This window comes from Nanorana parkeri, unplaced genomic scaffold (genome assembly GCF_000935625.1).
Source record: "Nanorana parkeri isolate BGI_ZX_2015 unplaced genomic scaffold, ASM93562v1 scaffold293, whole genome shotgun sequence".
Lineage (NCBI taxonomy): Eukaryota > Metazoa > Chordata > Amphibia > Anura > Dicroglossidae > Nanorana > Nanorana parkeri.
The window spans coordinates 345,024-359,864 of NW_017306561.1; the positions used below are offsets into that span (position 1 = coordinate 345,024).

Consider the following 14,841-nt stretch of genomic DNA (forward strand, 5'->3'; position numbering starts at 1 on the left):
TCACTTTAAAAGCAAGTACTAGATTGTTTACATGTCAAGGATATATTTAGACCTGGGTAGTGAATTAAAATATAAGGAGGTCCGGTAAGTAAAATTGTAATTAAGTCGAGGTCCAAATCGCGGTCCGGATAGGCCAGTCATTCAGTCCGTGTCTGTACCGAAGTTCACCAATTAGGCTGCATTAACAACAGCAGCTGCACTACAATGTGCAGCTGCAAGTGTGTTTTTCCAATGTCAGGGAACCAAGAAACCAGATGGAAACTAAAAGTTCAGGTTAAAAAATAAAGGAGTTTAGCTGAGTTATGGCTGGAAGTGGATGCACCAGCCTCAGAGGCCAGGGTATGCACTGTCAGCCAGCCGTAACCCAGAGCAGGTAGGCAATCATGGTCTGGACAGAACCACCACATGGTCCATATTGGACCACGGTCCACCATTTAGTGATTACTGATTGATACCATTTTGCTCATTTATGCAAAGAATCTGATTAAAACATATGACATGCCCCTTATTTATGGCAGCCAAACCCACTTATTTAGCACTCTAGATATACAAAAAATTCCAGTCTCATTTTTTAGTCATCACAAGTTGGCTGGATACAAGACAACCTAGCGTTTCCCATGTCTTATACCATAAACAATCAGCACTATTCAAACATCCACACATTTCTGCTTATTAACCCCTATCAAGCAGGATTTGCTTGGGGGAACCAGATCATAGTCACTGCCATGCCTATAACCTATAGCAAATAGCAAACAACTCCTTGTTGGAAGGCTTCCTTCCCTTCAGCTAAGTAGTGGTTTTCTCACTGAACAGTGACTTCTCCCTGGCTGGTGGTAACCCAGTCAAAGAAACTAACTGGAGTGCTGATGTCCCAGAGGAGAGGATTTTAACCTTTTTTCAATAGGGAGCATAGACCCGGTGAGCTTACCCTCAAAACTGCCTGAGCAGTAGTCAACAAAACCTGGAAAGATCCCTTCCATCGAGGCGGCAGAGGCTTGGCAAGGTGCAGGTTGACCACTCCCCAGTTTCCAATACTATGGCAGAATTGAATGTACTTAGCTCAGGATCTGCCAATGTAGAAACCACTTGGTGCAAAAAACATCCTTTTTTATTAGCAGACATGTGAATGGACCCTTGGCAGAACACTTTCATTGCATCAGTAGGAGAGGGTGTGTTATTTTTTGCCTTTGCAGAAAAGAAGTATAATGATATTTACATTGGTTAGTGTCACTCACAGACACGTAGGGCTTTATAGCTTTGTTTTGGAAGCTTAAAGTGACACTAAACTCAGGAGTTAAATCTTAAAAATGCATTCAATTACCTTAACTATTAACAAAAATGTATCTTAATTGTGTATCACTCAGCTGTAGATCTTCAAATCATCTCTAAATTGGTCCTGACACTGTCCTTCCTTCTGTAGGGTGGGTACTTTTGTTCCCCATGGTCCCTGTGTATGTTGTAAAGTAGCCACCGCTCCAAGCTCACTCCTGGGATGGACTACAATCTCAGATTTATTTTACTAATTTGTATTGAGATTGTAGTCCATCACAGGAGTGAGCTTGTAGGGGAGGCTACTTTACAACACACACAGGGACCATGGGGAACAAAAGTAGCCACCCTCTAGAACAGGAGCAGGCAACCTTGGCACCCCAGCTGTTTTGGAACTACAAATCCCATGAGTCATTGCAAGGCTCTGACGGCCACAGGCATGACTCCCAGAGGCAAAGGTATGGTGGAATTTGTAGTTTTTTCACAGCTGAAGTGCCAAGGTTGCCTACCCCTGCTCTAGAAGGAAGGACAGTGTCAGCACCAATTCAGAGATGATTTAAGGCTCTACACCTAAGTGATACACAAACTACATTTTGTTAATAGTTAAGGTACTTGGATGCATTTTTAAGATTTAACTCCTGAGTTTAGTGTCACTTTAACCACTTAAAGACCGGGTGTTCCTGTCTAGGCGATTTTTCAGTATTCAGCGCTGCAGTATTTTGACTGACATTTATTCCGTCATGCAACGCTGTACTGAAATGCATTCTATATAATTTGGGGACAGATAGAGCTTTCTTTTGGTGGTGTTTATTCAACACTGGGGTTTTTATATTTTACTATATAAGGAAAAAAGTACAGAAAATGTTGGAAAAAAAATAGTTTTGCCTACATGTTATGAAACATTTATTATTACCAAATCTTTTTGGTAACATATAAAAGATGGGGTCACGTCGGGTAAACAGACACCAAACATATCAAGCCTTAAAATTGCATACGCCCACGAAATCACAAAAAAACACCATACCCAAAATTGTTTTTTTATTTTTATTTTGTTATATGTGACTTTAATTTCATTTTAAACTTTTTTTTTTACTTTACACTTAACTTTATTGCTATCACATAGGGGGATAAGAATCCCCTATGTGACCGCACACTTGCACGCAACATACAAGCAATTGGACAGCTCTCTATTGTATGTAAACAGCCATAGCCGGCTGCTTAAATTGCTGTTGGTTTCACGCTAGTGCGACCATCCCAATTGCGTGAGTGGGAAAGGATGTTATATAACGCCCACCCGCATTTAAGAGTGACTCATCTGGCTGTTTCATTACAACAGCTGGACGGGAAGGGGCTAAGGAGAGTCTAGCACACAAGCCGGACAAAGCACTAGTTCACATAAGCCAGGGATGTCAAAACTGCGGCCCTCCAGCTGTGGTAGAACTACGAATCCCAGACCTAAGGCCGGCCCTGAGCATTCTACTGTTTATGATTCATGTTGATTCTTCTTTCTACAGAGTTTATGTTGTTTCTCCACTAAAAGAATTTGGGAAGAGGACATTTGAAGGGATATTTAAATGTGCACTAAATAATGGTAACCCTATTCTTGACTGCAAGATGGACAACATTCTATCAGTAACAGGTATGAAATATCTTTGGAAAGGAGGCAGAAAATGATACTCTTCTTATCAAATGAAGCCCTATCGCAATTTCTAAAAAGGTTGTCAGATATATTTACATATTTATCAGGAAGCATCAGCTGAAATCTCTTATTGTTTGTAGTAGTTGCTATTTGTCCCTCATGAAGTCCAAACTCTTACCTCCTACAATAGGGACTTATGCTCTCTGTGTGGAAGTAATTGTCTCCCTAATACAGTGCAATGCCGCTGTTAGGTCAGAGCTACAGTTCTCCAATCAGCAGGCAGTGTGAAATTTGCTGAAGGAGAGTTGTAGCTCTGACTGGTCAGGAGACATATCCGATGGTGGTAGAGAGACCACTGATTTCTAGGTGTCTGACGCTTACTACCAAGGAGTAAGTATTTGAACTTGCTGCGGAACAAATGAACTACTACAAACAGTAAAAAATTTGAACTTAAGCTTTCTGATCGATATTAAATGTATCTGTAAACTTTATTTCAAAAACATCTATTGGGCTTTAAAGAAAACATAGAGTGTTTTTATCTTTAGTCTATTTTTTTTGTTATTTATTTTGTAAACCTCCCCCAGCCCCAGAAGAGTCATATGGTCAGCAATATGCACAGAAAGACCGCTGCATTCTGTGTGAGAGCAGCAGTGCCTCAACCGAGGTCCCACACACTGCTGAGTTACAGAGCTGCCTTCAGCAAAGAGCTAAGACAAAGCAGACAACAGCAAGGTCATTGTGAGATTAATCCATGCTGACAGGCTGCTCTGATAGGCATAGAATTGATGCGGTATCTAGCACTGAACAACCAGCTATATCCTTGATTTCTGTAGATTCCATTCTGTCTGCAGCCTTCTTCAGCACTTTGTCAACATAAAGGTTACGTATTCTTACTCACTTACCAGAGATATGGACTTGGAAATGCCTCAGTACAAATTGCTTCTAATATTCTCCTTCCTGCTAAACAGGAAGTGATGTGGTAGAAGCAATGTTGATCGGCATTTGGGTTGTAGGCAGCTGCCTTGGTTGCCCTGTCTGGTACTGGTGCCAGTCTACAGACAGAGCTGTGTCAAACAAATAATTTTAAGTCCCCATTCACACCTGCCCTTAGGGCTAGTTCTGTATTTTGTTAGAGGAATCACTTTCTGCGTCCAGGGACCATCATCTGTCCCTAATCCCAGGAGATTGGCGGTGTCTGTCTACATCTGAACAGCCATGAGCAGCAGCAGGTGCCATCATTGCCCTGTATAGGCTGAGCAGCAGCAGCTGTTTACACATGCCTGTGATTGTGGAAGAGGGGATCTTGCTGCCAGAATTTAGAAACAGCCCTAATGGCAGGTGTGAATGGGGACTAAACTACAATCTGAGGATGTCCATAAGTAGCAATACCCTTTCCAACTGGCTTTCCTTCTGACTCTGTCTCAGCAGCTATTCATAAAGTGTGGTGATTGCACTGTCTGGTATAGAGATATTCACTAGAAAAGGAATATCTGCAAATCTGTATGAAATGCTGTCACCCAATGATGTCACAGCAAGAAAGGGAACATCATGCGAATATGTAATTACAACTAAATTTTAGAATACTAACAGCTTGCAAAAGTATTTTCTAGAAACATGTGGCCATTTTCTAATGACTAAGTGTTTTGTAGTTACAGAAGCAGCAAACTTAATGCTCCCACATTTTATGGTTTGGTGCTTACCAGTGATATTTGTCACGCTATGGCTGTCATGTGTATTCAAGTGTGTGACAAAGCCATACTGAAAAGAATTAGCTCTTACTTCCCGAACAGCAAAAACGTTTACACATTTCTTTTAGATATACATGTAAAAATAGGCAGCTAAATGTAAATCATCAAACTGTACTTACATTTTTAGAAAAAAATTGCTTTTAAACATAGATTATATTGCAATTACATGGAACTAGCCATACTTGATCATTACAATAGTCATTACTGACTGTCAATATACAATAGTCGCAGCGGGAGTTAGATTTTTTTCTGTTCAGCCCATAGGCTGAATGAAAAAGGTCTATAGGTGTATGACCAGCCTAAGCAATAGACTCTCTGCAGTCTCTAATGATGTCAGTAAACCCAGAATGCATCCGGCAGCCAGAGACCATATCATTTTTGGCTATAGTGACATGAGGGAGCCCACATGATATTGTCTTCATGGAAAGAAAGAGGTACATTTTTATGCAAGAATATATTATTTGGTAATGCTGACATCTGTCATGCGTCCTATATATTAATGTGAATTGATTTTAAATGATAGCTTCAGTTTCAATATTTTATAACTGATTTTGAGCTTTCACTAAATCCATACTTGTTGTTTGCCATGAGAACATTAATTTTTTAGTGTGCACTAATACTGCACAATAATTTACTAATTTCAAGCTAAAACTGTTTTAAAATCAATGGTGAGTTGATACACTGCTATGTTTTATAATTTTTTTTTTTTACATAACTAAATAACGAGCTGCCCAGCTTCCTGCTACAGGAAGTACTCGTGCTAGGTACCGGAGCATTTGGGCGAGTATGAGTACTCACCCAAATACTCTGTATCGGCACTGATACCGATAATAGTATCGATATCGGTGCATCCATAATATATATATATATACATATATATATATATTTATTATTATCTTTGTATTTTAAGAAACATGTCTCTTCTTATATTCTAGGGCAGGGTCAAGCAACCCCTGGTGTTTCATATCCAATTGTGTCCCAAACCAGAAAATCGAATGGTACTCTGGTAAGTTTGATAAAGATCAACTTAAAGGGAAACTAATCTTGCAATGGGGCCAACCCCCCTCCCCCGCTAGTGTTAATTGTTCATTTTTGCCTACAGCAGCATTAAAAAGCAGTGTTACTAAACGTATCCCACATTTCCCCAGCAGCTGGAACTTTACTCAGGTTGTTGATAGGCCTTCGGGTGCCTCACTTAAACAATGGCAAAGGAATGGAATTGCTTTAATCCCTTGGTGCCGGCTCACGCTAACCTTTTAAGGCATACTGAACGACTGAACGATGGGAGGTGGAGTCGGGCTTTCTGATAATGTAATTGCTTTTATTGGCTGTCACGGCGGTTACATGATCTAGAGCCCATCCCACGGGCTCCCAATCATAAACAGTGACTCGGAGCTATCAGTGACAGCTTGGTTATTGTGCCAGGAGTGAGCTAGTGAGCGCTCAGAACAGAACAGCAGCCAGCTGACACATATATGTGTAAAGCCAGTATTAAGGCCCACCTGTTGGGGTGACAGATATATGTATTGCATTGGCTAGAAGGTGTTAAGCTGATGTAGCATCCACCTAACCTCTAGGAGCATGTGGGGGACTTCAGAGAAAGGGTGGGCGGACATGTCAACTCAGGGACGAGTCCTTAGCCAGCTCTGGGATGCGAATGTAAAGTTGAGCGCCAGTCACTTTAAGGATTTTTAAAGGTTTTATTCCATAAGCAACTCAATAAACTGATTGCAGTAACACTTTGTATTGAAGAACTGGTCAGCAGACATGTAAAATATAATCATGTTTCTCTACTGTTTTTTTAGCAAAGATATATCATCGTTATATGTTATAATAGTCAGTGGCTTAATAATGTGTTTTTTTGGTATAGGATTATTATAGCAAATTACATCTATTTTTTAGTCAGGTGCCATAGTTGGTTTGAGAAGGTTTTTTCCTCTTTGATCTTACGATATCCCACCACAGCTTCAAACCAGTAGAGAGGTGATTTACACAAGAAGCTGCAAACTGAAGCATGGAAGCCTATTCTGTACACTTGCAGCATTTTTTTTTAATGAGAGTTGCTGTTTAGACAGAATATATGTACATACAATGTGGTCAGTGGTGAAATAACCATTGTTGAGTGGGCTGCTATGGGGTTCCTGAGTGCTACCCAGTGGTGTCCAGGGCTGAGCTGAAACATGGGCCCTAAGTTTATGCTGGGAGCAGTTCCACAGTCATTAGTGAGTCTGGGTCCATTAGGAGCAGGAAATGGCTGTCAAACTGGCAGCCCATCTTTATACATTATCCCCAAAATGGATGGTGGGATTGGTGAGTGGTGGTGGGGCCCATCAAAATATTGCTATGGGTCCTCATGACTTGCAGTTACTGTAATAACACTTAAATGTATCAGTGTTATTACAAAATCTAAACACGCGCACACACACACACACACACACACACATAGTGTGCACCACTTTGCACAAACAGCCATACAATTAACATTCAGCATGAAAGTGAAGAGGGAAGGAAAATCTGGAATGAAAGTCACATACACATTACTTCTCAATATTACTTCCAGATTTGACTGTATATATTAAAAACAGAAGTGCTAACTTCTGTAACGGTAAAAAGACGCAAATTATATTTCTGTTAAATGTTTTAGTAATTCTCCCACCAACCACATGCTAAGAGGTTTATTAATAAAGCAGTACAAAAGCAACAATGATGTACACAATGCAGAACTGCATAAGAGAGGCTAGGCACACTAGTCTATAGTAGGGTTGCCACCTTTTCTTCAAGCGAAACCCGAACACTCTAGCGACACACGGACATTATAGCCACAAATCTTAGACAACCCAGCAGCTGACCGATCGGTGTTCTGATTATTAGTTTTACTTTTCAGACATTTTTGGGGGGCTTAATTAATAAAGTGTGCACCCAAACCTGAAATATGCCAACACAGCTTGCTGAACACATAGGCTAGTATCACCTAACAAAAGCACCTAACTGATCATTAAAAAGAAACACAAACTAAGAGATGTAAACGCGTGAATCGCATCATGCAGATGTATCATTCAAACCTTTTCGTTGACAGCAATAAAAAGCAAAAATACATTCTAATCCTTCTACACCCATTATAGGGCCGTTCACACCAGATCCGTGCGTTAATCCTACAGAAGTGGGCAATGCCTCTACCATGCTTTAACAGTGCGGTAGGTGCATTGTGTTGCCGAAGGCAGCCGAATGAATAACCAAGCTGAAGTGAAGTCAGCCGAGCGATGTTCAACTATTCACTCCGGCTCAGTACGGCTGATTTCAGCTGTACATCGGCTGAAATCAGCTGTATATCAGCTGAAATCAGCCGCACATCGGCTGCCTTAGCCAGCCGAACATGCTCTGCATGTTCAGCTAAGCCGAAGTGCAGAGGGACTTCCAACATCTGGATCGGCTGAGCTGAAGCTCTGGCAGCTCACTCGCTGCCGTTCGCCTCCATTCTCATAGGGGCCGAACGGTAGTAAGGCCATTCTGCTCGGTACCTCTGAGGTACCGAGCAAAATAGAAAAGAATTGAAAAGAATGAAAAAAAAACTGTTGAAAAATGATGAAAAATACGAAAAAAAAAAAGTATTTTAAAGAAAATAAAAATGTTTTCAAAATGGGCGGATCTACTAGTGACAGATAGCTCCGCCCAGCTGTTTCCTATTGGCCGGCACCTACCAGAGTCGTCTAGCAGGTTCCGGCCAATAAATAACAACTGGGTGAAGCCGGCCAATTGTTATTGTTTAATGACTGAAGCATATGCCTTCGGCTCGGCTGCCTTCGGCTGCTGTACGGGCTATTGTGAATAGTCCATACAGCAGCCCTTCGGTTCAACTGAACCGAAGGGCAGAGTTGGCCGATGAGAGCCAAAGGATCCTTCGGCTCTTTAGTGAATAACCCCTTATGTGATTAGCAAATATAGCCATCAAAAGAAAATGTCTCAATTAATAAGAGAGCCTGGAGTTCAGAAAGACCTACAGCTACCCTATGCATATTGTATATAATTTAATATATCTTTTTAAATAAAGGTTCACATCTTTTACAGATTTGTCAGCAGATGAAGGCACGCAAGCATAGAAGCACTACAGGAGAATTAAATGGAGTTTGCTCACTTCATGAAAATGGGGTCGTTAAGAATTTTAATTTCTCTGATCTCGCAAAAACTGGTAAATGTATTTATGATTGACAGCCAATTATGGATTTCATGAATCTGTCAAAATGTTATTAATATAACTACTGCAGTTGTGGCTGAATTCCAGATAATGAAAGCCAGATTATTATAATGTGATAGCATATGTTAAAGTGTATGTAAAGCCAAACTGGAAGATTTTCCCTCACCTCTTGTTCTGGTGACAATTCAAAATTATTAGATTTTTCCATTACTTTCCGTCTCAGTGGCAACCAAGGCAAATAGAGGGGTAAAAATATTTTATCAAATAGGGTCTAACCCATCCCAACCCCCACCCCCCCCCCCCCAAAAAAAAAAATGCCTTTACATACACTTTAATTGGCAATCCTTACACAGACAATTTCATCCTAAGCAGGGTATACACTGAACGAACTTTGAATGTTTGAAATCAATTTCGGAACGTTCGTTTGACTTTCTAATAGTTGATGTGGTGAAATCGATCAATTTTGACCACAGTGGTGAAAAAATTCAAAGGAGCATGTTGGGAAATTTTTCTGACAGTGAATGTGGTTTTCGTTCAGAAAACTCCATTCATTCCAAAACCAAATGTCACATCAAAATGAAAATCAAATTAAATTCCGAATGACATTTGTGAAGTCCCTGATGCCATTATTGAACGCTCTGAGGAGATGTTTCATACAAATGTTCGTTCAAAGATCTACCAGTGTATAACCTACTTTAATCATATGACGATCTGACATTGTAGTTGTGACATATAATCACAATGGAGGTGTTTAGGAGACCAGTGTTTTAGAAGACCTATGTAGTGAAACCAGGATCAGGATGACACCTTTGGAACCTACACATAACAAGCAGCGTCAGCCCCAAGTTTCTCATTCTTACAGGTTCCATTTCAGTGCCAGTCTGCTAGCTATGCCTATCTACTGTTGGCTCCATACAGATGAATGTGTTCCATATAGCCTGTTAGTAGTTGTGAGCTTAGAAACCCAGGGAAAAAAGGCAAACCAAACAAAGGGGGGAAATGGCTGCTGTAAGTCCAGTCATTCTCCAAATAAGAATGTGTGTAGCTGCTTTCACACTCTTATATAAACTGTATACTGCAGAACATGTTTCACCAGCAAATACATTGATACTTGTTTTTATTGCAGTGTATAGTTTGGTGATGGAGCAGAACAAGCCGAATAACTTGTTTGGCAAAAAGGAAGATCTAAAAAATACTGGTATGTGGTAACCAATGTATTAGGGTTAGAGTTATAAATGTATTATGATCAAAAGTACACAGACCAAAAGTGGAAAAGTTCAACAGATAAAATAAACAACAAAAAAGGTTTTCCTCATACCTGGTTGGCATTTGCAGACTACCATTCATATCCCTTAAACTTGGAAGCACACGTGTATGTTTATGTGTAACATTGCTCAAAATTCCATCTACAGTAGATGTGACATAACACATCAATGGGGTATGGCCTGGGTGATGCACACAAACACACTATCAAGCTGATTGAAACAGACTTCAGATCTTGTTAAATAGCACCCCTACCACCCCTATATACCTGTCAACACACAGAGAATGAAAAGAGAGGCAATATACCCCCTGCTCTGCAAGGCATTAAAAAAATCTGTAATTCATAGTAAATTCACATGCTAGCACATAAAAATAATGTTCAGAAAAGGGTGGGGGGCATGCATAGAAAAGTGCAAGAATGGAACTTCAAGGAAAGTCAATTTTTGCACACATATTTGTGGGGTCACTAGTTTTAGTTGGAGTGATGGACTAAAGCTGGAGAGGTGTGTATAGGCACCTGAGGGCTCCTACTATACAGCACAGGGTAGAGGTTTGGGCCCCTGGGTGAGCATAGATTGCCTCACTCTCCAAGCCGGCATCATGCTAGTGCTAGAGTTTATGCTGTTACAGATATTGCATTAACTCCAGGTCTCGGAAGCTGTGGCTATGAAGTCTGTGAATTTACTGGTTCTTAATGGGCTGGCTAATAACCTGTTGTCAGGCCTCCAGATTTTTACTGGTCTGGCAAGTGGAATATTAGCTGGTTAGCAATTCTCTGATCTGTGCAGTAATGCGTTTGGTGAATAATAAAAAAAAAAATCCAAGTGAGACTTATATCGACTTTACGTCAGAAAGACGAAGGGGGGGCTAGGCAGGCAAATTAACGGGTATCTATAGCCAAAACGTTTTTTGTTTTAGATAGAGTGGTGAAGGATTAGAAATCCTGTCAGGTTTTACTGCTGTCTGGGGCCCTCTTTTGTAGATATCCCCTTACTCACTGTTGCAGGGACAAACTTTTCCCCACACCGGAAGTGAAGGAAACTTTCCAATAGCAACACAGACAGAAGTTAAAATGCTCTGTCTAAGCTTAGTAGACCAATGCTAGAACCTCTGTCAATGCTTTATTGTTTTCTGTTTTCCTGTTGCAGATTTTTTCCCACTTTCTGTTTTATAAAACATTACCCACAGAACAGAAAATGAGGTAAAATCTCTAAATCTTTGGCAATAGTTACATTTTAGGACCCATTCACACCATCTGTGTTGGGTTGCGTTGCCTTGCACAGTGCAATCCTAATGCAAAGACAAGGCCATTTACCTTGTTTACAATGATCAATTGGTGGCGTGGACGGAAATATAATTATCTGCATGCGGGATGGTATTCCACTGCATCGCACGGGACTGAGGCAGATAGTAACTTTGTGACATTTCAATAAAGTTCTGACAAAAAAAGGTCACAGTGTGATGAGCTGTTTTCAGTCCATTGGCACTGCAGCCAGGACAGAGCACACTGTTGGCTTTGTTCTAATGCAGCTGCTGGTATGAATAGGCCCTTCAGTTTACTATTTGTAAAAGTATACTTACCCTTTAAGAAGAACTTGTAAATAGCTGAATACACAGTAGAAATGCATTGCAATAGTGCAGAGGCAGCTCTAGACTTTGTGAGGCCTTAGGTGAAACTCAAATGTGAGGCCCCCACCTACACCCATCATGAAAAAAGCCCAACTGGGTGCCCTCAGGTGGCTGCCTATGCAGCCTTATGCTAGCCCCATATCAGTGGGAGGTTAGCTGATTAGGGTTGCCACCTTTTCTTTAAGCGAAACCCAAACACTCTAGCGCTGCATGGCAATATTTTTTTGGGAGAAGAGAGAGGGAGAAGGGAAAGCCAACAGAAAAAAAAGAGAGACAGCCAGGAAAAAGACCTCTGACCAGCACCAAAACACTGTAGAGCCATTGCACAGCAGACCTCTGACCAACACCAATGAACTGAAGACCTCAGACCAGAACCATTGCACAGTATACCTCAGACCAGAACCATTGCACGGTAGAACTCAGACCAGCAACAGTGCACTGCAGACCTCAGACCAGAACCAATGCACAGCAGACCAGCACCCACCCAAAATTCGCCCTCATAGCTGCACACATGCAAGCCCCCACAAATGCACAGCAGTATCTTAATCCACAAATAACACTGATTTTATTCCTGTTCTCTATACTAGGACAGGAATAAAATCAAAGCTGTTTGTGGAAATGGTGTGAACTAACCCTTACATGATGAGTCCTAGTTGTGTAATACAGAAAAAAATTTTTTGCACAGGTGAGGCAGATAAAAGTTCACACCAACCTGTTATGTATAAAACACAGTCCACATCGCTTCTGTCCGGCGGGCTGTCAAGTAAGGAATGCTTACGGGCTCAGCCACCTCCTGCGAAGCTGCTGGTTGTCACCAACTCAGCAGCGGCTGTGAGAAGGAATGGAGCGTTCCTCCTCACAGCCGCCAGTGAAAAAAAAAAGGGGAATCCTGCGGATTAAACATTATAGCCTTTTTATCCCGCGCGGTCTTCTGCACAGAAAACCGCACGGGAAACGCAAACACTGCATGTGAATGGAGCCTAAATACTGTACCCGGGGGAAAAAGGCATGAGCTGCAAAGGTTTTTTAAACTGCTGACATTACTGCTGTAGCCAGGGACCAGTGACACTTTTTGAGGCAGTGTGAAGAAAGGCAGGAGAAAAACAAATCACAACTCCCCCTCCCTCCATCCCTTCCCCCGGCCAGAACGAGGAGGAATTTCTTTGACACTTTACAAACGATCTTCCCAAAGTACACGGAGCAGACAGGAAGACTTACTGTGAGCTGCTCTACACCACACGGCACGACACAGGTCACAGCTACATCCCAGAACTCCCTCACTGGAGCGCAGAACAGGGGGCGGGGCCAGAACGGACAGTACACCAGATGGACCAGAAGTCTTCAACGCTGCTTCTCTGCAGGGACGCATCTCTCCCCATCCTGCCTGCACTAGCAGCAGCCGTGCGGGCTGGACACGGGTGCCGTGAGTTCAATTAGCTCTGCTGTGGATAGGGCGAGTTAGGCAGCCGCGAGGCCCTCATGAGTGCGAGGCCTTAAGCGGCCGCCTAACTCGCCTAATTAAAGAGCCGCCTCTGCAATAGTGCCAATTCTGTCTGGAAAATGTATTTATATAGACAGAGGGTGACAGCCCTGTTTAGAGCCTGCTGTCCTGACAATTCCTATGTCGCCATCCAACTTCTAATATGTTCCATCGACTGCGAAAGATAAATTAAAACATCTTTGAAGATCTATTTGTGCTCGCCCACTCCTGTAAGCCTACCCTCTCCCTTCCAATCCTAATGTATGAAACATGTCAGCAATGCAAAATATCCTAACATGCTCATTGCTTAAAATAACAATAATGAGATAATTATATAACTGGACTAATATGTGTGCTTTATATTATTTGGGAGTTCTGCTTCAATAATAGAGCTCTAAGGATCATTATTTCAGCTGCCTCTTTGTGCTTGTCAATTTGTTTTTATGTATAAATAGAGATCAGCAGTAACATGATGGAAATAAAGAACGATCCCAAGAAAATGAATAACTATATTAATGAAAACAGTAACAACAATAATAACAACTATGATGAAGGTGGTAAGTTAAAACAATTTTTCTAACTCCTTTTCAGAAATGTCTTTTTCTATTTTCTATGTATGCTCCAGACAAAATAGAAAATTAAAAATTGGTTATTGGAAAAGCAACCTTGTTGTGATTCCATGTGATTTTAAAATACAATAAAAACAATGACTTCTCAGTGAATAAGAGGCGCTGGAATCCTGAAGATTCTTTTTACGTTTCCTGTATATTATCATTGTCATCTAATATTACAGTGATAGCGTAAATGTAGTGATTCGTAATATTTGGGCTAGCAGGCTTCCACGATCACTTTGGATTGTGGTGGGGATGAAATTAAGTGCCACACTGTAATATTCATGTGCAAATACAAATTTATTCCAATGATAAATTGTTTGCTAAGTCGATTTGTTTCGGGGGGCTGTATCTCATTAAGGCCTTCCCATAACTTTCCATGTTTTTCACGAGTGATGGGCTTTAGAGGTCCCATCACTCCATCAGCCACTACATGTAACGGTTGAATATTTTTCATGCACTTTTGTACATGTACTTTTTATACTGGCTCTGCTTTAACCATACTCTGTTCTTTTTGACAGGAACGGAGATTGCCGTAGTCCTCGATGGCTCAGGGAGCATAAACGGAACTGACTTCCAAAAAGCAAAAAAATTTATATTGAATTTGATGACAAAAATATGGGAAAAATGTTCTGAGGTTTGTTATATTTTGTGTTTCCATGAGGAGAACAATGTTGATGCTCTTAAATAGGCTAGAACATGAGTAGTAAAAAAAAGATCTAAGACTTTAGAGTGCCATTATCATTTTAGGAACATATAATTAAAAATAGCTGAGTTGTAAGTGCAAGTCTTCCTGTCAAGCTGTAAAAAAAATGAAAATTATTAAGCTCAGTATCGCGATGGACTACAATTTCAATACCTATTAAAAAAGTAAACGTGAGATTGTAGTCCTTAATGGTAATGAGCTTGGAGCGGTGGCTACTTTCTGTCACACACAGGGACCATGGGGAACAAAAGTAGCCATCCTCCAGAAGGAAGGACAGTGTCAGCACCAATTCAAAGATGATTTG

At 41.0% G+C, this 14,841-nt stretch overlaps 1 protein-coding gene across 1 annotated transcript in view; it reads left to right on the forward strand.

The window, feature by feature from the left end:
• The window catches only part of ITGAE (integrin subunit alpha E), a 70,883-nt gene that overhangs the window by 14,479 nt on the left and 41,563 nt on the right, over positions 1-14,841 (forward strand). Inside the window, exons 4-8 of the mRNA XM_018557629.1 lie at positions 5,592-5,662; positions 9,975-10,046; positions 12,933-13,163; positions 13,676-13,777; positions 14,353-14,468. Coding sequence (XP_018413131.1) covers positions 5,592-5,662; positions 9,975-10,046; positions 12,933-13,163; positions 13,676-13,777; positions 14,353-14,468 — 592 coding nt within the window. The remainder of the gene's footprint in view (positions 1-5,591; positions 5,663-9,974; positions 10,047-12,932; positions 13,164-13,675; positions 13,778-14,352; positions 14,469-14,841) is intronic.